Below are 25,306 nucleotides of genomic sequence, written 5' to 3'. Positions count from 1 at the left end.
TCAAACAGCAGGTGACACTTAACAATAAAGCAACCCAACCAACCCTATAGTTCCTAAATGCCTTGAAAAATAAGAAAATATTTGATTGACTTTCTAAAATGTAGCAAGCTGGGCTCTTCAACAAAAGGCAGCACCCAAATGGAAGGTATCCACAAAAGTAAACTGCCTCTTGCAATCCCCAAGTGCATCTTCCAAAAAGAAATTAGTACTGAAGAGACAGCAAACATGCTTCTAGGATATGGATGAGCATTATAAATTAATTTCCTCAAAAACTGCTTCTAATGCAACCAAAACATCTAGGCCTGTGCAGTCAATGAAAAAAATGTTTCAATACTCATTACTAAATAAAGGGGGGAGCGAATCATTTCTAAAGTGTTTTTAAAATATCGTAAGGGGTCTAGATAACAATTTTTTGTTATTTTTTCATGAAGTAGTAGTGCCAATGGGGAAACTTCAGGGGCTCCTTTCTCCCTCATTGCTAGAGCTATAAGCATAAAATTTGCTACAATTGTAGAACACATTTACTACTGTTACCTTCCCCCCAAGTTTCAGAAGGTTTCACTCATCCACTGACTTTTGGGGGAATTTTTACAAACAACATTTTTTAAAAAAACTACAAGAGCTATCTGCTTGGTTTGGTCTACAATGACACAAGATAACCAGGGCATCATTCCCCCCAATATTCAGAAAAATTTATACATCTACTGATTTTGGGGGGAAATTTTAAAGTTTTGACAAAAACTTTTGTTTTAAAAAAAAAAGCCACAACAGCTATCCCCTTGAATGTCTTTCTCTATATGACACACAACACATACCATAGAACTTCAACTTCGGGACTTTCCTCCCAGTCCAACACAGATTTACTACAAGTCCTCTTTGAGGATTCAATAATTTATTGGAACTCTGGCTGCTGCTACGGAGGGATAACAGCTCTATCCTACCTCATTGGGGCTTTCTGATATGAGCAGAATTTTGAGAAATGAAATTTAGGTCAGGGCCTTTTGAATTCTCTGTCACAGGGGTCCTTGCTTTCCAAAACTGCATTTCCCAGAATTCTCAGTCTCCCTCCCAGCTCGCTCGCCCTCTCAATGGCGACAGGTAACCTTAATTTAAAGAGGTATTGCCTCTGGCTTTGCACCAACTGACTTTGGGAGACTTGCAAGGTCTATTGGACTGTAATGAAAAGTAATAGGTACGTGTTTTGATTCTTACGTTTTTTGCATGGGTGCCCCTCACATTTCTCAATATTGCCTCATATGTGTGAATCTTACAAAATAATATGACATATGAGGTGCAAATGACTTTTTTGCACAGCTCTACTATTTATGCACAAGATGTCGATATCAGCAATTGTGTGAGTCAACGTGGTGCAGTGGTGTGAACACTGGATTATGGTATAGGGACATTACTGTTTGAATCCCTGCTTGGCTATGGAAACTCATTGGATGATCTGGGGAAAATCAAACTCTCTCATCCTCTGAGAAAGGAAAGGACAAACCCTCCAAACAGTCTAATGAAGACTGAACATACTTATGGGTGCAGGATGTGGTGTGGTGGCTGGGGGCAAAGAAACAAAAAGCCAGATGGGAGGTGGGGATGGAATGGAACATGATGTGCATGGGAACATTTAGGTTCCATTTTTGCTTTTTCCTAGAAGAATGCTCTCATACATTGGTTACTATCTTAAATGGTAACTAACTACAGTGTAGTGCAGTAGTTCTGCAGGTGATGCTATCCTATGCTGAATTATTTACTACTACTCCAGTCTATCACATAACAGTTGAAGACCTTCAACCATAGCCATTCTGTGCCTGGAGCAATTATATTAACTGCCTTCTAGGGTCCTCTAGAGATCTCAGCTGCTGCTGTAATAATTTTGTGTTTGGTTACAGCAGTGGTTCTCAACCTGTGGGTCCCCAGATGTTTTGGCCTTCAACTCCCAGAAATCCCAACAGCTGGTAAAGTGGCTGGGATTTCTATGAGTTGTAGGCCAAAGCACCTGGGGATCCACAGGTTGAGAACCACTGGGCTACAAGGAAACAAAAGAAAATTGGGCCAAACAAGATGAGAGTGGACTCAAAATGGGTAGCATTATTAATGAGAAAAAAACCAAAGGCTGGGAGAAACTGAAGCACATTGCTTTTGCCTGAGCCTACTAGAAGGGCAAGATTCTGTGCCCTTCTCAACCCCACCATGACTGGACATTTTATGTATTTATTTGTTATCCCATCATCTTGGACAGGGCCCAAGGCATTTCTTTTGCACTTTAATTTTTTTAGCAACTTAATGTTAACAGGCAACAAAGGAAGAAAGTGCCCTCAAAATATGACATAAATTGGGACTATCCTTGCCAAACTAGGGGAGTTGGAAGGTATAGGAAATATCAGACACTTTTACAACCTTGCTATGCACTCTCATCTAAAAATGAAAATGTGGGAGATCCAGTAGCTCTATGGTAGTTTGGGTGGGAGCTTTGGTTACAGTGAGGAAGAAAGGGAACACCAACCTCTACAATAACCAAAAGTAGAAATACACTGGTATAGGATTCATTTTAACCAGCATATGGGACAGCTAGCTATATTCTTTGGATTCACATAAATTGAAAATAAAGGTGTCTGAGGGCAATGAATTAGTATAGTCTGTCCCTAATAACTCTTAGATGTATAGTGATAGGGAAAATAAAACTATTTGGAACAGTTCAAACAGGTGAACTGAATTCATCAGATCTCTTGTGAGAGTAAAACCATTATTTCCAAGCTGTGCATCAAATGCAATGAATCTCCCCTAAATCTAACAGTGGAGGAAACCTAGTGATCACATTCGTGTCAGAGCTGGGAATTGAACTTGGCGACTTCATTGCTTTCAGCCCTATGCCCTTGGTACTGGACTCCACTTCTGAACTGCTCTTTCTAGTAGTGATTACAGCCCATAATTTACTTTAATAAGGTTCCTTTGCATGAATTAACAGGTCTGATCAGCTGAGCCACTCAATCTGCTTGTACGCCCCACCTCTGCTTGAAAGGACACTCTGTAATCTTTTGCTGCAGAGAAAGCAAACATAAAAAAGCCTTGAGGATGAAGGAAAGTGCATACAATATGCAGAGTCAGCGATAATCGAGATGAATTCTCATATGAAAAAGTTCATAGACATTCCAATCAATTACATCTCATTATTGTTTCCAGGTTAGAGAAAGAGCACATAGGTAGTTTCATGAAAGAATTAATTAGGCATGCGTGTTCATACATATGCACTCGATGGAAACAGTTTCAGTTAGCCACCAGTCACTTTTTCCTTGCAGTCAGTCAATTATTTGCCTAGCAAATACGCTGCATTATCCTCAGCAAAACAAGATGGAAAGCTGGGTTTGTTAAGGATGCAGCCATTTTATCTCATTTTCCCTTCCTTCTATTGAAGCTCTTCAGATACCTCCTTGCCTAGACTGATATACCTCAGGTTAAAAAGACTCACATGTCTTTATAATCTATCGTTCTTCTGCCCACTTTCCCTTCTAAATGGGAAATAAAGCCTTTCAAAGAGGGAAAGTCTGGTTCACTGTGAGCTGCCTTTGAATGACACATTCTATGAACATGTTCATCATAATAAAGGCACACCTTCAAATATGTTTCTCCCTTCCCCCAAATGCATCAAAGCAAAAAAGGGGAAGAGAAGGAAATTAGTTCAGCCTGAATGGAATAAATTAGTTATGTGATAGTTTCTACTGCCTCTCCAAATTGCAATGCAAAACACGCCCAACCCATCTGAGAACCCTTCTGAAGAGATAGCAAGTTACACTCTGGATGTCTGTTACACTTGAATTGCATGGGCAGCAAAAATGGCACCTCAAATATTCTCCAAGGCGAAAGTGTGATACTGCATTAAGAAGACAGAATTCATTTGGAAACGATACTTTATGCATTAGATTTAATGAGAATGACTCCCTTGTTGTTTCCCAAGTTGTTACAATATGTAAGGCGGATGCCCTATATGCAGTTATGTACTGCAGCTTACACCTGAGCAAATGGAATTACCCAGCATGGCTAAGTTTGGCATATCCAGCCATTTATCTGACGGGAAAACCAAAACTAAGAGGCTAACAGATAGGGAGTGAGTGCTGTTCAATATATATCTTATTTACTTATATACATTTTTCTGACGATCGTTGAAGCCTTCCTCAACCCATTGCCCAGCAGATGCCAATCTCTGCCAACAAGGTCAACATTTCTGGTGAGTATGGAGTTGAATAAAACTGCCTTTTGGTATATGAGGCTCACACATAACACGTGCAGACTGTAATTTCTTATCTCTCATTTGTGTAATTCAGAGGCTCCAAACTTTGACCCTCCTTTTAGTTACTCTGTGTGAGCTGCACTCCTTCTCCACCCATCTTGCAGTGTACTCTGCCTACACAAACTTGATTCAGGCTCATCTGGCTTTCTTGTGTTGCAATTTTTTTTGCCACAGGCAGGTTTACAATGCCGTGAGAAACCCAGAGAATTGCAATATCCAACAATCTGTCCCCACCTCTCATTGACTTACTGTCCACCAGAGAACAGGTGTCTCCTTTTGAGAAAATCTGGTCTTGTATCTAATCTTTTGAGGTTCTATAAGCAGCAAGTTGCTTTGCTTAAAAATAGCTAAACAGGAATTCTTACTGAAATTGGATGTTATCGATCAGCAGTTTTAAAAAGATGGCAGTTTTCAGCTGAATACTGATCAAGTGTTGTCTCCCCTGCAAAACCTTCTGCCATTTTTATAAGTCAAAATTTGCCTCAAGATGCCAACAAACACATTTATTTTCTTTACTATGAAAGTGTGTTGACGCAAGCACTGCAATTTTGTAAAGGTGCGGAATAAAACTATCTTCAAATTGCATGGACACAGACCATTGCCCTTGGAAATGGGCACAATAAACACACCCCAAGTGGTCTAATTGTTGGTCTGGTCCATATGTTGTCAAAGTATTGTCGCTGTGAAGACAGTAGTCTCTGACTCATTAAAAAATTGTCAGTGAAATGAAACCAATAAATGAAATCCATGCAGAAACATACCATGAATTAGTATGTTTAATATTTCCCAGTGTCACCCCCACCTTCACCCCATTCTGAAAGAAAAAGAACAAGAACATAGACACCTGGAGAAAGATGAAAGGAGGGCTTAACTCTTTCATTTAATTCCAGTGTTTTTCCCACCCATGAGGTACAAAACAGGTGTTAACAAGTACAAAGAGAGATTTGGAAACCAATGCAGGAGGAGTCGGAATAGGAAAGGAGGAAGGGTATCCAGGGTTGTCAGGTGTTCCTTGTTATAAGGGAAATCCCTTATTTGGTGGCTGAGCTATTTGTTACTTATAGGGCTGGCAAGTATTTCTTATTATACAGCATATTTCTCGTGGCACCAGAACAATCTGACAGAAAAGGCTAAATATCTCACAAAATTACAAATCCCAGCATTCTATAGCATTGAGCCATGACAGTTAAAGTGATGTCAAACTGCTACAATTCTGCATTGTGGGTACAGCCATAGTCTCCTATTTGAGAGTTGGAAAGCTCTTTTTATTTACATAAACTGAACAAGATGCCCCCCAAAATTGCATGTTTTGGAGTGTGACCCCTTCATAAAATATAAATGTGTACACCATGTAATTTATGAATGTAATTCATATAATTTATGAATGTGGACAGCATGTTAGTTTTACCAAGAAATGAATGGCTACTTTTACTGAAATCAGTATTTTCAATTAGCCTTTAGGTAGAACAAAAACTTCTTAATAGCTACTTCCTGATTATTGAGCCAGCATGTCATGAACGTCAACAATCCTTTATTACTATTTTGAAAGCCTAGCAACACTATACTCAGGGAGAAATGCAATTTCAGAGGTTATTTGATTGACTTGAGTTACATTGGTATTCCACATCTTTTGCATAACCATCTGTCACTGAACTCTAGGGTTCCAGGTAGATTTGGTTGAAAAACTTTGTCCTGATTGTATGGTTTAACCATTATACAATACTTTCTTTGCTATTATCCAATGCCTTTGTTAGACCAAACACATTCATGCTTTCTATCCATTTACATCCGTAATGCTTTTTGACACATAAGCAAGATCTGTACAAAGCAGGTGACATGTGGAATGAGAAGAAAACTTCACAGCTGAGCAACCACGTTAAGGCACTCTGGTGAACCAAAAATTAGGATAGATACTTCAGCTGACATGAGTACAGGCATGTCTGAATTTATAGCATGTGAGTCAGCTGAAGAAGCCAATTTAAATAACATGACAGAACTTAGCAGGCTTGCTTCTTGTTTAGGTAAATTCAGTGAAAGTCTGTGCCCTACAAGGAAGCTGACTGCCCACAAATTTCCTATAGTAATGCCATGAAAAGCTGTTGTCTGTGGGCCAGTGGTTGCAGATCCATGACAACTTTCCAGGAAAGAAAGAACAGTTGTGATCAACTAGTTATAGATCGGTTAGACAATTGCACATTGCATGTTGAGTGGGGGATAGGACTCATATCAGAGCCACACATTAGATAGCTTAAGAAGTCTTGTTCAATGCTATATCTATGGAGGACAAGGAAATTCAGTAGCCGCTACAAAAATGCTGTTTTTAATTGTTCCCAAATTTCGATGTCAAATTGACATTATTTATGGTGTAGGTGTGTGCAAGGGAACCTTCCTGCACACAGAGGTCTGTAGATGAATGGGATAAAACATTTGCTTCCCTTATGGAAGTGAAATTAAAGGGGAAAGAGAAAGCGGCCTTACATGGCGGCACCACATTGTATCATACATGCTATGGTATAGTGGTAAAAGTGTCAGACTGGAAACCAGGGGAATTCTGTTTCTAGTCCTCACTGAGCCATGAAAAGTCATTAGTTGGCCTTTGGTCAATCACTCGCTTTCAGTTTGACAGATGGTTCTTATTCAGAGGATTACACAGTGAAGAACTATGGTTGATGTCTTGACATCATTGGAGGAAAATGGAATATAGGCATAAAGTAACCAGAAGCCATACAGATTGAGTGGAAGGCATAAATACAGATTCATATTGTCCTCCCTGGTTCAAAAAAGGAAGAGGCCTCTAACAAATGTCAGACCAAAATACTGGGTTTAGTGTTCTACAAAACCCTTAAAATGCAGGTCAAACCTGAATGTAATAGCAGCAACAAAGTGGATGTGATACAGTGTGGAAGTGCCCTGCACAAGCATCACTCAAATTAATAAACACTGTGCAGGAGAACTTCACCATATAGTATTATCAACCCAATTCTTAATGCAAAGCCACAGTCTTGGCTGAAGTACAACTTTACAAAGTCCTCCTGAGCCAATAAAGCATAATAAAATGCTTCTGATGAAGGTTATTGGCACCCCTCATTCCAACTTTGTTGATAGGGGGCTAAAGCAAAAGGAGCAGATGCAGAGCAACATGAGCTCATCAAATGCTCTAGGGTTTATGGAGGGGGGGGGGGGGGAGAGAAGTATTTGAAGAACAAAAATCTTCGATTAAAATGTGATCTTCAGTCACATCAATCAAACAAGAAATAAACACAACTTCCAAAGCTTCCACCATCTGGTTTGAGTAATATCAGTTACAGATAGAATCGTCAAGAAAAACTTGTGTCATACCACTTCATCACAAAGAGAAAGGGAAACATTCTAGGATGCTTCCAGGATGCTTCCTTGACAGAGCTTGCTGGATGCCATCACATGATGTAAGGCTACTTCCAGTGGGGCTCCTGGCAGCATGCTAGGATGCTTCCAGAGAACACAAGAGGCTTCCCATGTTCTCATTTAGAAGAACAGTGGGAAGCCGGGTGTCAATGCTTTCCCTCATGTGATGTGGAAAGTGATGCAGCAGGCAATACAAGGCACGGGACAATTGTTTCTCCCCATTGCCCACCATATTCACTATGATGCATGGCAAACTCCCCTGCTGCTGCCCAGCTTATTGACCTCAGTGTGAAGAGGTCCTTACCGTTTGAGTTTTCTTAGAGAGATTAACTGCAGTCTTTGAAAACACTGATGACTTTGATGGATAACTTTAGTCAGAATACCAAGTGACATTGAAACTGCATGATGTATATTTTAAAACTGAAAGGCAAATGTGTCATATGCTCTAAGTTTATTGTGTTGGCATTTGGCAGGGACCAACTTCTCACATTCCTTTATAAGGCATTAACATTCAATCTAAAAGCAAAAGCCATACATATTCATTTATTTTTCTTCCCAACATTCATACCCAACAAATTGAATTGCAAGGATTATTTGAGGTGAAAGCAGTGACCTGTTTAGTGTGGTAACCAGGCAACCAGTGAGTGATAAAAGGCAGCAGTGTATGTGGGTTTCGGGACATATTTGTGTAGCAATTGCCTCAGGTGGCAGAAGAATATACAAAGCATTCCCAAGTACCATCCCATCCCTGTAAGCTACTGCTTTTAATATCAGTAGGGCAATTAACTTGCTCTGGGTTTTAGTCTGAATTTTAAAGGAGTTTTCCATTGTGCCAAAGCTATCTTAAAACAGGTTCAACATCTTAGGAAGCTCAGAGTAGATTTAGTGCCTCACTGGCATTGAGGCTTTTAGCCACTCCTGCATTGTATCACAGTTCAGCTGGTGATAGATTTAGCTTGTTGTCATATTCATTTTTCTTAAAAGCAACTTTCCAAGGTCTATAGTACTAGCACAGCCTCCTGTCAGTTCCTCCATGATTCCTTGACTGTTTCACTTAACTGGAGGAACGAGCTGTGTAAGCCACACTACCTGTCCTAGGCTCCATGCTGGGTTTTGCCAAAGATGCAGTTCAAGGCATGACAGCATTACCAAACTAGTTAGCTTTTCCTCATGGAATAAGTAGGAGGTGTCCTCATCTTCTTTGCCTCAGATAGCAACATATCTTGGACTAGCCCTGATTATTACACAAAAATAATCTGGTTTTTCAAGAGAATTTCTGGATATGTTGATGGTAATGGAAAGTATTTAAAAAGAGTCTCATGAATCTGTCATGAATCCATCAGCTTAAAATGCGCATTTGAGCAAAATTTACTGTGTCAGCAATAAATACCCACAACACCCAACAAATGGTGTAGAATCGGAGAATCACAGAGTTGGGAGGGTCCATAAGGACTATCTCGTTCAACAATCCATCTTCTGTTTTAAGTCTTTCGAAGGAGAGCCTACCACACTCTGAAGCAGGACATTCCACTGTTGATCAGTTTTTACAGTCAATACCTTGTTCCTAATGTTTAGACAGAATTGTAATTTGTCTCTATTGGCTCATGTTCCATCTCTGGATCAGTGGGAAACAAGCTTGCTCCATCTTCTACACAAATCCCTTTGCATATTTAAATATGGTTATCATACTTAAACTAGGAGATAAGATGACTCAAAAAGGATGGGAAGCAAAAATGTTACAGAATGGATTGTGCCCTGTATTTTGATTTTATCAGACAAGGGATGCCTCAGAACAGTTCCGTGCTTGAATTTGACCTTCCCAAATGACTGCATAAGTAATGAATGTGACCTGGTCCAGGCCATTTCTGATACGTCATGCCATCCAGTGGTTCACATATAAGTGCAGCCATCTATGCTGCGTGCATCTGCAGCTTTGAGGGAGGTGTAGAGGTGAGGGAGGGGCCAGGGAATAGATTTAGGAATCTCTGAGTCAGTCACATCCATAGGCCCACACCCACCCCAGGTTCAGTAACCTATGTTTAGTTTGCAATTCAACTGAGGTTGGAATTAACTTCAAAATCCAAGTTCATTTAGCCCAAGTAGCATGCCATTTATGCAGCAAACCTGCAATTCCATGAGTCTGCATAAGAGTCAGCTGTGGGATCATGTCCGTGAAATCTCTAACCCTTCACTCCCTTCAGATTGGCAACATTCTTATAATTTCACAAGGCAAATAGAAAGACAATTCTCTTATGTTTTTACAGCTGGAAATGCAGTCATATATGATAAGGCGTGATGTTATATCTAATACAGATCTAAAAGAGGTGAGTTTCTCTATTTTATAGAAGCGCATGATGCAACTGAAAGATGCTACAGGCAAAGGAACACAAGGAAACTACACATTGCCACTAAGAAACAATTAACCTTTAAATCTAGTTGTATTGGGGGACATCTGTTGCTTGTTTCCCAGATAAAATCTCACAACCCTCATCCCCCATATAAACATGTGTACCAAACTGCACTGATATATTATGCATAAAGCAGTAGGTTACAATCTTTTTGTAACTACAGAAATTATTGTAGGCCAAAGGAGCTTGTACCTGCCGATATACCATGCCATGGTAACATTCTCCTTGACACTAGTTAGATCTAGACGAAGGCAACATGCGTGCTTGTAGAAGAGCGTTCACCTAATGTGCATGGTTGTACACATAACCAGCACAGTCTAGCCTGAAATATTTTTGCAACAAAACCAAATGGTAAATTGATCCAACAACACCTTTCTCTGTTTTACAATGACACACAGAGATGGAAATTAAGGTCCAGTTAAAAACAAAACAAAATGTTCTGCTCCACCGATCTCTGCTTTCTGAAACAAAAATGTTGCATTGTTTAATACAGTATGACCCTCATATCCACAGAGGATATACTGCTGGACTTCGCGCAGATATGTGAAATTATAGATAATGGCAAGCCCTATTGAAATTAAGGGTGCCTACCCAAGGATACTATCGAGTCACACTGGAGGATCTAGAAAATGGCTAGAGAGGACATATTTTGTTGGATGTGGATAAATGAACTGGCAGATACTGGTCATACTGTACACTAAAGCACACCTTCATTCAACAGTATTTTTGTATTTATATTTTTTAGAAACATACTTTATACATACAAAAATCCATATTTCTGAGAAAGTACCACAGGCACAGGTGGAAAATAAGAATATTAGAGGAAAGAAGTAGCAGCCATCCACATTGTAAATGATAGCCTTAAATACTTGGGCCAATATATTGCCCATATCATCCCACCTTTTCTCTCAAACAGCCCACCAAGTAGAGGTTTGATTGTGCAAAACAAATTTGTGTGCAATTGGATATCAGAAGAAACATCTTCTGAACTTTAACACTTAGAAGGGCTCCAATGTTTACAGATAATGTCTCAGACTTAGAACATAACTGGCTAATTAAACACTGAAAAACCTTTTTCCCCATAGTAAAAAACTGACTCAATCTTTGAAATATGAATAAGCCAAAAGACTTCACATTTAATTTCAACTCATAGAATTGTCCCCCCCAACCCACCTTACATGAGTCTACACTGTCAGATAATCTGGGATCAGATCCTGGGCTGTGTAGATCCAGCCCTAGAGAGGGATTCTCTTTAGAAATGTTTAGGCCCTCCAGCATGACCAAAGAAAGCTGACCATACACTGAACAATCTAGCAATTCCTAGTGAGAACTTTTTAATAAATTCTGTGAATAATTGTATTCACAAAAGTCAAAACTGCAGATATGGAGGGATAGCTGCAGATAACTAGTGAAATCCAAAGATGCCACTAGTGACTTGACTGGGCAACTTGCATTCATTCTGATCACACCTATCTTGGGCAGGTTTTCTGAACAACCTTTAATTGCTTATCCTGAAATTTGCCATTCTCTTGGCTGATACTCAGCAATGAGCCAGAACTGACACTCACCCACCTGTGCTTCCAGGTTGTTGTACTACAATTACAAACTACGAGAGAGAAATAGAATCTATAGAATAAACAAACCATCTGGAAAGACACCCCAAAATATCTCTTTAACAGCTTCCTTATGGCAGTAATAAGCATAACTTCTAAGGCGATGCCAAATATTGTTTCAACTTGTGGTTCACTTTCACATCTTACAATCTATTACTTCTGTGTCTTTGTTTTAAAATAGAGCCTCTTGGAATTCACTTCATTTTCTCAGCTTGTTTTGCTTTCTTAAAGAGCTGATCACAGGCTGCTAGTTTAGTTCCACAAGTTGCAACACGTTTCCTTTTAATCCAGCCAAACTCTACCAAATGCTTCCTGAGGTTGCATGGCTGTTTCATAAGGCGCTCGCGGTTGTACAAGAAGGAACCCAGACCAAGGTCAGACCTGTTCACCCCTACAATTGAGTTTTCCAGATGCAACCCCCCCCTCCTAGATCAAATAATCTCTGATCTGGAGCCAGAATAGGTCAGACTGTACAGTGAAAAGAGGGTTTGTTAGATCTCCCGGGAGACCTTTTCCTCCTTTGAAAGTTCAAAAACAATGCAAGAAGAAAGAAGCCATACTGACCAGAGCTTGCCAAAGTGTCAGATTTGACCTCCTGTGTGAAGATCCATGGTGGGTTCGTGACAAAGAGAGAACTGGTGGAATTGTTGCTGGCATGTTTTTTCCCAAAGATTCGGCTAATAGTTCCCTGCACAGAATGATGCTTCTTCATCTTTCCTGAGTTCTCCCTTCTCCAGTGTGTCTCCAAATACTCTCTCTAGCAAGACATATTTCCAGTTTTCTCAGTTACCACCCAGCGTACAGAGCTCCAACAGGTGCTAGTTTGCTGAGCTACCTTTTCTGACACTTTAAAGCTCAACCACCAGAGCAGGTATGGAGAGAGAGAGGGGAGGGAGGGAGGCTGACTGCAGTTACCTGGCCACACCCCAGAGCAGCTCCTTCAGTCACATTCTTTCTGCTACAATAAGCCATTGTCAAACCCCAGGCAGTTCTTTAGCCCTAGATCTTATGAAGGTCCTCCCTGGGGCACTACCATGTTCAAGGGAGACTGATCGTATAAAACAGTGGTTCCCAGGAGAGAAAAAAAATCAAACATTCTTTCCAAAGCTACACAAATAAGAATGCATTTGTTGGCAAGGCATGGATTCCCTAAGACACCAAGTTAATATTGACTTAGGTTTATTACTTTTCCTATTTGTTTAGGTGAAGAAAAAAATATTTGTAAATGCATGTTTTATTTGAAGTGGCTTTTTCAAGTTTATAAAATAGAATAATTTCATATTTACTGAAACCCACTTGGGGTTTTTTTGCCCTTAAAAACCCATATAAGTTCAAACAACGTTTTTGGTGAACATTCCCACAGATGGGAAGCAGCCACTGGGAGATTCTCTTCCTATTCATCCTTACCATTTATACTTTAGCACCAGAAGGAACAAAAACAGGCTACTTTCAAACTAGAATAGTGTTCACAATGGAGGGGAAGAAGTATCTTCTCATGACGGATATTTTCAGAGGTGTATCTACACTGTAGGATTAATGCAATTTGACACCACTTTAACTGCTAGTTTGGTGAGACTCCATTTTAAATGCATCTAAATTAGGCATAGGCAAACTTTGGCCCTCCAGGTGCTTTGGACTTCAACTCACACAACTATTGACAGTCAGTAAACAGACTGGGATTTCTGGGAGTTGAAGTCCAAAACACCCGGAGGGCCAAAGTTTGCCCATGCCTAATCTAAGTGGATAGGTCAATGGGTAGCTATTTTTTTTTTACCTATGGGTGGGTGTTCCTAGCTTATTAAGAAAGAAAGCTAGGAAAGTTACGAATGGAAGACATTATTGTGTTTTCCCCCTCACCTGTAAAATTATGTAACCGAGACAGGGCAAATCACATAATAAAAACACATTTGGAAGAATGCCATAACTTGTTCTCATTACTATACTAATATTTAACAGAAGTAAATATTTCCTATTTCCTTCTTACATGGTCATGATCCTCTTAACACTAGACTTCTCCAGAAGGAAATTTATACTGATTCTACACAACTGAGGTGACATCAAAGGCGAGTAGTCACATGGGGTATTTAGAGATGGTACAATAGGAAACCATAATTTAGGAATGTCTATTTTGGATCTTATCTGTGAGCAATTTGATATAATATATTATAGCTCCCAAAATGTCAATTGTCTGGAATATTCCCTACAAGAGACCAAAGACCATGTCTGAATGGGGAAATGTATCTCATCCCAAAATAGCAAGATGCTGGCTCAGAATATAAGCCACTTTGTCTTTGAGACTATCCTGGTTTTATTATTGGAGAAACTAAGGACCTTATTAGATACAAGTAGAGGAGCGTCTTCTCCCCACTTCTTTCTGCTGCCAAAGCAGAGTCCCACTGAGCCCATCACATGATGCAGGACTACTTTGGTGGGACTCCGTAGGGCTCTGTGGTGGCAGTTTTGTCATAGTGGAGCCCAGACGGCTCGGGTATATACCCAACTCCTCATTAAAGAAGGGAAGAGGAAAAAAAGAAGAGAAAAAAGAGGAGAATAATAATAATAATAATAATAATAATAATAATAATAATAATAATACAATAACAACAACAACAACAACAGCAGCAGCAGCAACAATAAATTTTTAAAAAGAAGGGAAGAATACCTGAAGAGGAAGTGGGAACAAACAGGGAAACTATGTGGAAAGAAAGACCACGTACCCCAACGGGAGGGAACAAAGCCTGATGGTTTCCTCTGTTGTCCCACAATTTCCCCTGTTGTCCTCCGATTTACCCTGCCCATCTGATAAGGTCATCTGGCTGAATCTACATTGCCATACAATCTGGTTTCAGAATGCAGAATCCATTACATGATTATATTCGACTTTAATGGTCACGTTTCCTTATGCAATCTTAAAGTTGCAGTTAGAGGAGGGGCATTTTGAATTCCCATAATTTGAACAACTAACTCAAACATTAGAATTCTGTTTCTATCATCAAAAAAGAGGTTCTGAGTTGGGTTGTCTGCAAAATTTCTTTCACTATAGAAAAGTTTCATCAAATTTAGTGCATATATAACAACCTCCTTATAGGACTCCATCCCATGAGCAGAGGAAAGCAAAGAAAAGCTGAGGGAACTTGTCTTTCTTTGTTCCCTACTGCTGAGGTACGTCTTCTGGGATGGCCAGCCATCCCACTTATTTCCCCGTATTTCCAGTTTTCCTCCCATTTTTTCCAGTTTTTCCATGCCCTGCAGAAACGGAGTCCCATGGAGTCCCACCAGAAGTGCCTTTATGTCATATGATGGCCTCTGTGGGACTCCGTTTCCAAAGAGCATGGAAACAGAGCCCAGACTGCATGTGATGAGCTTAAGAGTTACACAAGCCAGTCACAGCAAATGGTTGCTTACGTGTGTTAGACACAATTTTAAAAATAAGCTGGGATACATATCACCAATGTGTGTATATTTTCACATTCAATAAGGAGGTAAATTTGCATTTTTCTTCATTATTTTAAAACTGATAGCTATTTGAAAAAAACAATTATCTCTTGAGTTCATCAAATAATATATGTAGGAAAAATGATGGAAAAGAGTTAGCTTTTACTTTGAAATAATTATTCCTCCCCGGACCCCAATATTAAAGCCTCCCTTATCCAGAATTCTAAAATCTGAAATACTTCAAAATCTGAAATGGTTGAGATAGTGAGAGAAAATATGTGTACACTTTGTTTTATGCATAAAATATTAAAGTATTCTATAAAATTACCTTCAGGCTATATGTAAATGGTGTATATGAAAAATAAATTAATTCTGTGTATAGAATTGGGACATATCTCCAGGATATCTCACTATGTACACATGGGAAACTAAAGAAGTTCCAAAATCTACAATCTAAAATATTTCTGGTCTCAAGCATTTCAGAAAAGAATTATACAGAAAGTATATGATAGGCCAATGGTAGATTGATTTTCCATTTCTAGCTACTTACATGATATGTGTTGCTTGCTGGGATTTGGGAATGTGTAAAGAATACTGGAATAGATGAAATGAAGGGTATATCTACACTGTAGAATTAATGCAGTTTGACACCACCTGAACTGCCATGGCTCAATTCTATGGGGTCCTTGGATTTGTAGTTTAGTGAGGCACCAACTCTCACTGGCAGACAAGACTAAAGACCTTTTAAATCTTCAACTTCCACAATGGCATAGTACGAGTATTAGGGGATAGCAGTTAAAGTGATGTCAAACAACATTAATTCTACAGTGTAGATGGTCTCTAGGTCTGGTCTTTTTGAACACTTTAAATATATATTTGGAAAAGAACAGCAATGGAACATGGCTCAGTTAATTATGCCTTAAATTTCAGAAATTCTCTTGCATTCTAAAATATGCCAGATCATGGAGATTTTTTAAAGCAGCAGGAAGTCAAACTGCCTGTAGTCTCATTTAATCCATCATCAATGGGTGAACCTGTTTGAAATACATGTCTGCTGTCTAAAATATGCAGTCATACTGGATAATTTTTAAAGGATGGCTGAACCATAATTTTCTTGAGCCGCTGTCATTTTATGAAACATCTCCTGCTTGGTAAGCCACAATGACTGGTCTTTGGTGTGTTTAAGACTTTATTCTTAAATTATAATTTGAACAACTAAGTCAAACATTTATAGTTATGCACCATCTGAACTCAGTGGGACTCACTTTCAAATAAGCAGCACCTAGGCTGTTAATCACTGGGCAAATTTATTTGAAACATTTTTCCCAGCTAAATTCCAAAAATGGCCTCTCAAGCCACTCAATTGACTTGACATTAGTTTTATCAATGGAAGTGAATATACCACTAACAATAATGTCACATGATATTTATAGAGCATATCTCATGTTTTCAGAGGTGTTGCATACCTTGTCTCAGTAATTTCTACAAAAGTCTCAGCTGGCTGTTAAAATCAATGAGCCAATCTGCACATATGTACAGTGAAATCAGGGGATAAGTCAGAATATTTTTGCTCTGGATTGACCTGAGATTCTATTGAGCTATTTAGGGCCCTTCCACACAGCCATATAACCCAGAATATTGAGGCAGAAAATCCCACAATATCTGCTTTATCTGAGTCCACACTACCATGCATTCCAGTTCAAAGCAGATAATGTGAGATTTTATTCAGATGTGGAGAGGGGCATCTGATGCTCCACCACTGACCCCTGGGAGTGGAGAAAGTGAAGTCCTGACTGCCCAGTTGGGTCAAACCTGAGTAGGACCCACTGGAGGGTCAATCTTACCTGGCCTATCATCCCAGTCAATGGCTGACAGAAACATTGGTAAAGATGCCCATAGAGAAGGCGAGAGGATTGTGGAATGCAGGAAAAAGGGATTAGTGGTTCCAGGTCATATGGACAGTGGACCAATTTGAATTTGGAGAATGCTCTAGAGCAGAGGTCCCCAAACTAAGGACCGTGGGCCAGAGGCAGTCCTCCAAGGTCATTGACCTGGCCTCTGTCCTAAACTTTAGACTAAGGGTTGACTTCAGTCTACTTGGTCTTTGGAGGTCTCTTTGCTTACCTATGGTCTTAGGAGATCATCTAGATGGTCTTTGAAGTTCTCTTTGCTCAGTTACGGCCTTATGACACCAACTAGATGGCTTTTGGAGGTCACTTTCCTTACCTATGGTCCTATGAGACCAGCTAGATGGCCTTTGAGGGTCCCTTTCCTTACCAATGGTCTTATGAGACCATCTAGATGGCCTTTGAGGGTCACTTTCCTTACCTATGGTCCTATGAGACCATCTAGATAGTATTTGAGGGTCCCTTTCTTTATCTATGGTCTTCTGATGGCCTGATGAGATCACCTAGATGGCCTTTGAGGGTCCCTTTCCTTACCGATGGTCTTATGAGACCATCTAGATGTTCTTTGGAGGTCTCTGTTTACCTATGGTCTTATGAAACCATCTAGATGTTCTTTGGAGGTCTCTTTGTTTACCTATGGTCTTATGAGACCATCTAGATGTTCTTTGGAGGTCTCTTTGCTTCCCTATGGTCTTATGTTAGGGTTGACCCAAGTCTGAAACGACTTGAAGGCACACAAAAACAATCGTAATTTTGGACTATTTCATCCTTGTCTGCCCCCCCAGCAGTCTGAGGGACTGTGAATCGGCCCTCCACTTAAAAGGTTTGAGGACTCCTGCTCTAGAGTTTCAGCTCTCCCTCTAACCCAGAATGTGTGACTGCTCTGCATTTTGGCTGAAACTCTGGAGCGTTTTTCAACTTCTCCCAATGTCGGATAATGCTGGGTTAATCAGGTTTACAACATGTTATGAATTGGAAGTAACTGGATGTCATGACTTCTGGTCAACACTGGGATATAGGACCAGTGTAGACAAGCCCAATGTCTTGTGTATTGTTACTTTAGAAATGTATGCTGCCTGTGTTAAGCTATTTATTTGTAAGTTGTTGAAGGTTTTCATGGCTGGAATCACTGGGTTGTTGTGAATTTTCTGGCCTGTGTAGCCATGTTCCAGAACCATTATTTCCTATTTATTTATGAATGAATAAAATGAAGGTATGGACTCCTATAGACATTCCGGAGAAAGCACAGCCATTTATTTATTTATGGCTACAAAGAAAACAGAGAGGGTCCTGATTTAACAAACACTATACCAAATAATCTTCATGAATGTTGTAATTTTACCCATCTTTTGCCATTTCTGCCAAAGAGTTCTGGTGCCTCACCAAACTACAACTCCCAGGGTTCCTTAGCATTGAGCCAGGACCGTAAAAGCGGGGTCAAACTGCATTAATTCTTCAATGCTATCCATTCGAGGTATACCAAATCAGCATCCAGGATTTGAAGGTGGAGGAAAAAAACCCAATTCATTATGCAAACATCCCAATAAAAAGACCTCTCTCTCTCTCTTTTTTAGTTATATTTTTGTCCACTGGAGGATATGTCGACATGCATTGTGCAGTACAAAAAACCAATTCGAAATATGCACGACGTATCATCTGATATTTGCATTCTTTCCACAAACCTGTTTAGCAAGCTGTATAGATAAAAGAAAAGAACAAAAATGGGAGGAGCTTTTAAAAAGAGTAGCACCATCAGGGGTTGTTTGAAAAACTAGAACCAATCTAGAAAGGCGAACTTTAGACCTTGCTCATTGCTGTGTTATAGCTTTCTCAATCATATAAAATGGCATGACATGACTATTCCTTTGTTTTCTATTCTAGCAGACCAATGGGACTGTCTGATTTTTTTTCCTTTGAGGAATAAGCTAGGAAATAACTTTTCCACAATATAAACTCCTATTTCTTTTTCCCTGCCCCTGTAACAGAAGAAGAAACCTATATACAGTCGGCTCTCCATATCCATCGATTCTGTATCCCTGGAATCAGACAAAATAGCATTGGTATGTTGATTTTCTCCTCCATCATGGATCACATAACAGTATGAGGATGTAATACTCGTTGCTTATCTCAAGATAACAGTGTTCCGCATACTCTACTAGTTCTTTGTATTGTACCTGTATTCATGCATGGTTGATTCATTTTACTGAAAAATTAAAAGCAAATGATAAGCTAGTTTGAACAAGCTGCATACTAAGAAATAAGACTCCCTAGACCAGGGCTGAGGAAAGTCTAGCCTATTGGCTGTCCATACTCTCCATCATTTTGGAAGGAAGGTCCTGAGCTTAAAATTGCCCAGGAAGGTGGTGCTGGTGGTGGTGGTGGGGCGGGGCGGGGGGGGGGGGGGGTTAAGAGTCAAATTGTCCAATGGGATTATTGAGGGCATTTGGGAGCAAGACATGTTCTACAATTGCAGTGTGGGGTGTGCATGTGGCCCAGCAAATTCCATTGTTTGCCCACCTGGGTTCCAGAGCATTTTTATTTTTTATTATTTTATATTGAACAAATTTTCATGAATACAAAAACATAGATTCACACCAGGTGGGGGGAGGGGGGGTATACAGGCGACAGTGGGGATCTCTATAGAAAAGGAAGGAGAAAAAAAAGGAAAAAAGAAAAGGGGGGGAGGGGAGAGGGGAGAGAGGGGAAATTTTAGGTCTTCCATTTTCATCGGTCTGGCTTTATTTCAATGTTAGTCCGTATATATATATATATATATATATATATATATATATATATATATATATATATATATTTCCTTTCAGTCTGGATGGTTTTATTCGGAACAGATTTTTTCTTTCTTTCTCCATTGTATTTTTTTGTTTGCTATTTATTTCTGACTCTTTTTCTTATATTCCTCGAATAATTTCCAGTCCGTTTGTCTTATAGGTTTGCCTTTATGCTGTCTCAATAGAAATGTTAGTGTCCATATCGTATATGTCTTCTAACTTCTCAAGCCATTGTTCCCTGTCCGGTGTATACTGCATTTTCCATACTTTTGCAAATGATATTCTAGCAGCTGTAACCATATAGGTGAATAGAATATCTTCGTTGCGGTTAAAGTCTGTATCTTCATCAGTAATCCCTAAAAGGAAATACTCAGGTTTCAGAGGAAAGGTCTTTTTCAGTATTCCAGAGCATTTTTATAATGACCACAAAAGATACAAATGGGGGTTACCTTCATATTAATCTAATCCAATGTAAGGAATATGTGGCTTTACAGATGTTCTTGTATTGCAACTCCCATCACCTTAACCATTATAATAATGAAGAAGGAGGGAGGCTATAGCCCAGCATTTGGAGGACTGCATATTCTCCATTCCTGACTTAATAATTTTGTTCCTAGAATCATAATGGACAAAATGCCTACAGAAACTGATCTGTTTGTGAGAACTTTTGCTATTTTCTCCTTCTGCATGTGTCTGTGCATGTGTGTTAAAACATGCTAAACTAATGTGATTATACTGCTGTCTATCTGAAATGACTGGATGCATTTACATCAAAAAGTAACTTTCTTGTCTGTTTCAATGGTAAATTGGAGACAGCTGCACTCTGCAGCCAACCATCTCATATGAGATTGGTTGGCTGACTATGAAAAAGCACAACACGCTCCTCCACCCTGATCTGTCAGATTAGCAAAATATATTAAACGCAGGGCACCTTTGGGTGGTGTGTGTGTGTAGGGGGCGGTGCTGCATCCATAAAATGTTTCCAAACCTCCGTATTCTGTTTTGGGTAGAGAGCTCCATCCTTTGCCAAATTCCTTTAACATCTGGACTAAAATGTCGACTGAATTTGTTCCCCCACTAATATAGAAGTCACAGGATAGCATTAGTCTTCAGCCTACGTTGGTCCTTCTGTGGTTCCCCACTCACCATGACAAGGACCAATCAAAATATTCCAGGTACAGCATGAAAGTGCCACCCAGACAGGCCAATAGCATGTTAGGGTTACCATCAATATCTTGTGAGCCCCAGTAAAGTCTAACTGGCAATATTTTTGGTAAGGTCACAGTAGGACACCTAGCCAAGTGATCACCATAGGCAATATTGACAGCAAGGATCTGTTGGGGAGCTGCTTCTGAGCAGTGATACAGTGCTAGTTTTTTTTTAAATGTGTGCACTGGATTGGCCCAAATCCAGCCTAATCTAGCTACTGTATTCCCATTTCAAAAACACTGAGGTCATTCCAGAGTTTCCTGGCTCTTTTCGTGTCAAGTTAATGTTGTGTGAACTATTTGCAGTGGATTCAAGGTAAGTTTGTGTTAATTGCTTTATGCAGACACAGCCTCCATTGGTAAATAATGCAGGGAGCAATAAGAGCGCCTCAGTTATTATTCTTGAACTCCCTGGTTTTCTCACCATCTTGCATGTCTGACTTATACAGACCTGACTCTACATTAGTGTGTTGTGTTGATGATTTAGATATGATATGATTTAGATATGATGGAAGACACTGGCCAATGCCAATGATGGAGAAAGCTTGAACTGGCTATTTAGTTAGTCCATGAAAAGAAGAGCACTGCTTTAAAACTCTGACAGTGACAAGTTTTGGGGTAATTCTAGTCTGCTCTGCACCTTTAAGATCATATCCTATATGCCTTGGTGATCAATTATTTGAAAGCAATTGCATTAACCCTCAAAATATATGAAAAACAAAGATTCCTGATTAAATGGAACCTTTTCACACAGGGGTTTTTCAGCCACTTTTTCCTTTTGTCGGTTGGGCCTGCCCAGTTTACTTTGGATTAATCCGGGTTTACTGGAGGCATCGTTTGGACGTCTCCGGTAAACCAGTTACCTATTACAGAATTTCAGCCTGTCTGGAAAGCCTCATTGATTTAGTTAGATGTTTTGCCTGATAGAACCATTCTGTGTCACCTGAAAGCTCAACAGAATGTGTGTCCGACAATACATACCAGCTTATCTATTTAATTGTATGTGCGTGTCTTTATTACTCTCCCTCAGAAGCTGATGTGATCTTTTTATGTGATATCATTGTTCAACTCCTGTCTCTTTCTTTCTCGCCTTGTTGAAAGCACAAACAGAACCAAAAATGATGATGAAGAAAAAAAAACAAATGTGGAAATATTATTTTAACAAAATACAACATGTGGGCTCTTATATCCATGACCTTTCATAAGGCAGAAATAAACATGTTTGTTTTATACAATAACAAGCTCTTTCAAAGGATTCCTGGTACCAGCACCTTTGAGATTATGTGGAATGTTATTGTATGAGATTAGGCTTGAGCCTGAAAATGTAAGAAATAATACAATTGAGTGGCTAAAACACAGATTGTTTAATTTTATTTCTATCCTACCTTTCTCCTTGGACAAAACCCAAAAATAATGAGCCCAAAACTGCTATTTGTTTTGCATACCTTTGAGCTAAAGAAAAACAAAACATTGACCTTCAGGCTAGGACATTTAAATTTCGAGTCAACTATTAAGCTGTCAACAATTTATCATTCATCTAATCCATGGTTGTTCTGCTGACAATTGTTTTGTATTCTCACATCTGATAGCTAGATTTGTTTATTTGATGACTCTTTTAAATCAGCAGGCAGTGGCACATTGACTAATATCTTAATTTTGATTTGGTCTAATGCTGACAGAAAGAGATCTTTGGAATTTAGTAACTCACACAGTTTGTTCTGTTTTGCATTTTATCAGTCATGGTAACTTTTATGATGAAATGTTCAAGTGCTCTTAAAATATTTTTATTTTTTTATTCACCTTAATATTTTTATGGGAAATATTTTTAAAGTAACCCTTGTTTTTTAAATCCTATTTCTTTATCAGTTCCCATACCAGTTTCTATGCTTTCCTGGACCATTACTATTTATCTGTTTTAGACATGGCTTTTGAAATAATGCATTGGGAAGGTGCTATCCAATTTTAATTTCAGAAAGTTGGAATTTTACACCAAAATGTTATTGGTATAACCAACTACAAGACGTTCATTAAACCATTGGGATATGCCTTGTTCTGATTCAATATTGAACAATTGATCCAGTGGGTCTGTTCTTATTGGAACTAATGAATGGGTTTCCAGACTTAGATTGCTTTTTATTTCATATAAAAATAACTAATGTTTCTCATGTAATCTTTAGTGGGAAATGGACTGGCAATGAAAAAGATGTTATCCGGATAATTTATTTTCCACAAGAGGGCAGTGCTCCACAGAAACAAAAAGAAGTGGATGGTTTGGTTTAAAATGGTCTGCCTTCCCCATATAATCTATTAATATTTAGTAGTAGTGTTGTTATTTGTGTGTGTATGTGAGGAGAAATTACAAGTCACTTCTGGTGTGAGAGAATTGGTCGTTTGCAAGGACGTTGCCCAGGGGACACCTGGATGTTTGATGTTTTGCCTATCCTTGTGGGAGGCTTCTCTCATGTTCCCTGGAGCTGATAGAGGGAGCTCATCTGTGCTCTCCCCGGGTTGGATTCGAACCGGCAACCTTCAGGTCAGCAACCCAACCTTCAAGTCATCAGTCCTGCTAGCACAAGGGTTTAACTAACTGCGCAACTAGGGGTGTAGTAGCTTGAGTGCTGGACTTCAACTCTGGAGATGAGGGTTCAGCTTTTCTACTTGACTATGGAAACCAAATGGGTGTGATGACCCATGGGCCTTGTAGTCCTGCTCATGACGTTGTGATGCCTGATGAAGAAGAAAACTTGGGTTTTTTACCTTCCCAGTCAGAACTGGATTCTTCCCAGACAGATTCTTCCCAGCCAGATCTGGGAACCTTGCACCTGCAAGAGGGTTATGTTCCAGAAGTATGTCAAACAAACACTGAGGCTACATCTCCTGTGTTTTCTCGCCATGAGTTTTGTAAACAACAGAGAGGTTTGGAAGCGGCCTCGCGCAGGAGTGCTAGAATAATTGCTAAGAATTTAGCCAATTAAGCCTGCTTTCCATGAGAATCTTTAAGGAGTCAAACATCTGGTCTCAGAGATTAGCTTTCGTTTCTGGTTCCCAGAGAACTGCTCTCGGCGGGAAAGTTAGACTCTATATAGGTGTTTTACCCGCGGAGTAACTTTGCGGAGTCAATTCGTCAGCCTCCGGAGCGAGTTGTGTCTGGACAGCGCGCTCCGATCCAAGCCTCGTTCCTGTTCAAGCCTTGTTCTTGTTTTCAAGCCTTCGCTCCTGTTTCCCAGCCTTGTTTACCTACGGACCTTGCCTCGCCTTTCAGGACTAAACCTTGCCTTGTTTCACGGATTTTACCAAGTAATTCCACGGATCTTGTTCTTGTTCCTTGTTACCTTGTGCCACGATTCAAGCCTTGTTTTCAAGTATCAAGTTAATTCCTAGCCTTGCTCAAGTTCATGGACTAAAGGACCTTGTCATCTCCCCTCACTTTGCCTGGCAAAGTGAGTGTTTCGGTTATTGGATTACAACTTTGGACCTTAATATTTCATATTGGACATTGTTTCTTTGGACTAATTTTGACCTTTCCTGAAAGGTCTGCTTCTGGACTAACTTTTACATTTGTTTTTATTAACTTTATATATTTCCTTAATAAAGATATTAGATAGAATCTGGCCTCTGCGCATGGTTATTGGTGCTCTGTAGCCTGGGTCGTGACAGTTTGACTCCGCCACCCTAAGCACCAATTAACCTCGGCCAGAATGTCTACCGGAGCCGGACCTGGACCGGGCGGCCAGCCGATTACCTACACCATCGACAAGGATGAGGTGGACCGAATCCGTGATAAGCTCAATGCACAGGATGGGGAAATAAAGGGTTTGAAGGAACGCGGAATCCGTCTTCCGGCCATGGCGTTGCCAACCAAGTTTACTGGAGAAGCTTCTAAGGTTCATGTTTTCCGTCGCCAATGCCAAGCTTATCTAGAGGCCCGTGCTGCCGAGTTTCCCCAAGAAGACATCAAGGTGGCGTGGGTTTACAGTCTTCTAGACGGGCCAGCGGCCAACTGGGCGACGGCACTGTTCGACCAAGCCTCTCCACACCTAAGATCAGCGCAACGCTTCTTGGACCACCTTAAGGAGACTTGGGGAATCGAGGACAATTTGGAGGCAGCCGGTCACAAACTCCGCCGCCTCTTCCAAGGAGACAGACCCATGTCTCAGTACATAGCCGAGTTCCGAGTGCTGGCCCACAACACCGGCTGGAACGATGTTGCCCTCAGAGGACAATTTCGGGAGGGTCTCAACATTGAAATGCTGGAGGAAATCTCCAAGGTGGATCCT

The 25,306-nt window shown here is 40.0% G+C and overlaps 1 protein-coding gene across 1 annotated transcript in view; it reads right to left on the bottom strand.

Moving 5' to 3' along the window:
• Positions 1 to 12,682, bottom strand: part of c4h6orf132 (chromosome 4 C6orf132 homolog) — a 46,562-nt gene extending 33,880 nt beyond the window's left edge. Inside the window, exon 1 of the mRNA XM_008109826.3 lies at positions 12,258 to 12,682. Within this exon, the coding sequence (XP_008108033.2) occupies positions 12,258 to 12,405 (148 nt within the window). The 5' untranslated portion in view covers positions 12,406 to 12,682. The remainder of the gene's footprint in view (positions 1 to 12,257) is intronic.
• Between the last annotated feature and the right edge of the window lie 12,624 nt (positions 12,683 to 25,306).

This window comes from Anolis carolinensis, chromosome 4, assembly GCF_035594765.1.
Source record: "Anolis carolinensis isolate JA03-04 chromosome 4, rAnoCar3.1.pri, whole genome shotgun sequence".
Classification (NCBI taxonomy): domain Eukaryota; kingdom Metazoa; phylum Chordata; class Lepidosauria; order Squamata; family Dactyloidae; genus Anolis; species Anolis carolinensis.
Note: the sequence above shows the minus strand (reverse complement) of the source record. Positions and strands in the feature narration are given on the sequence as shown.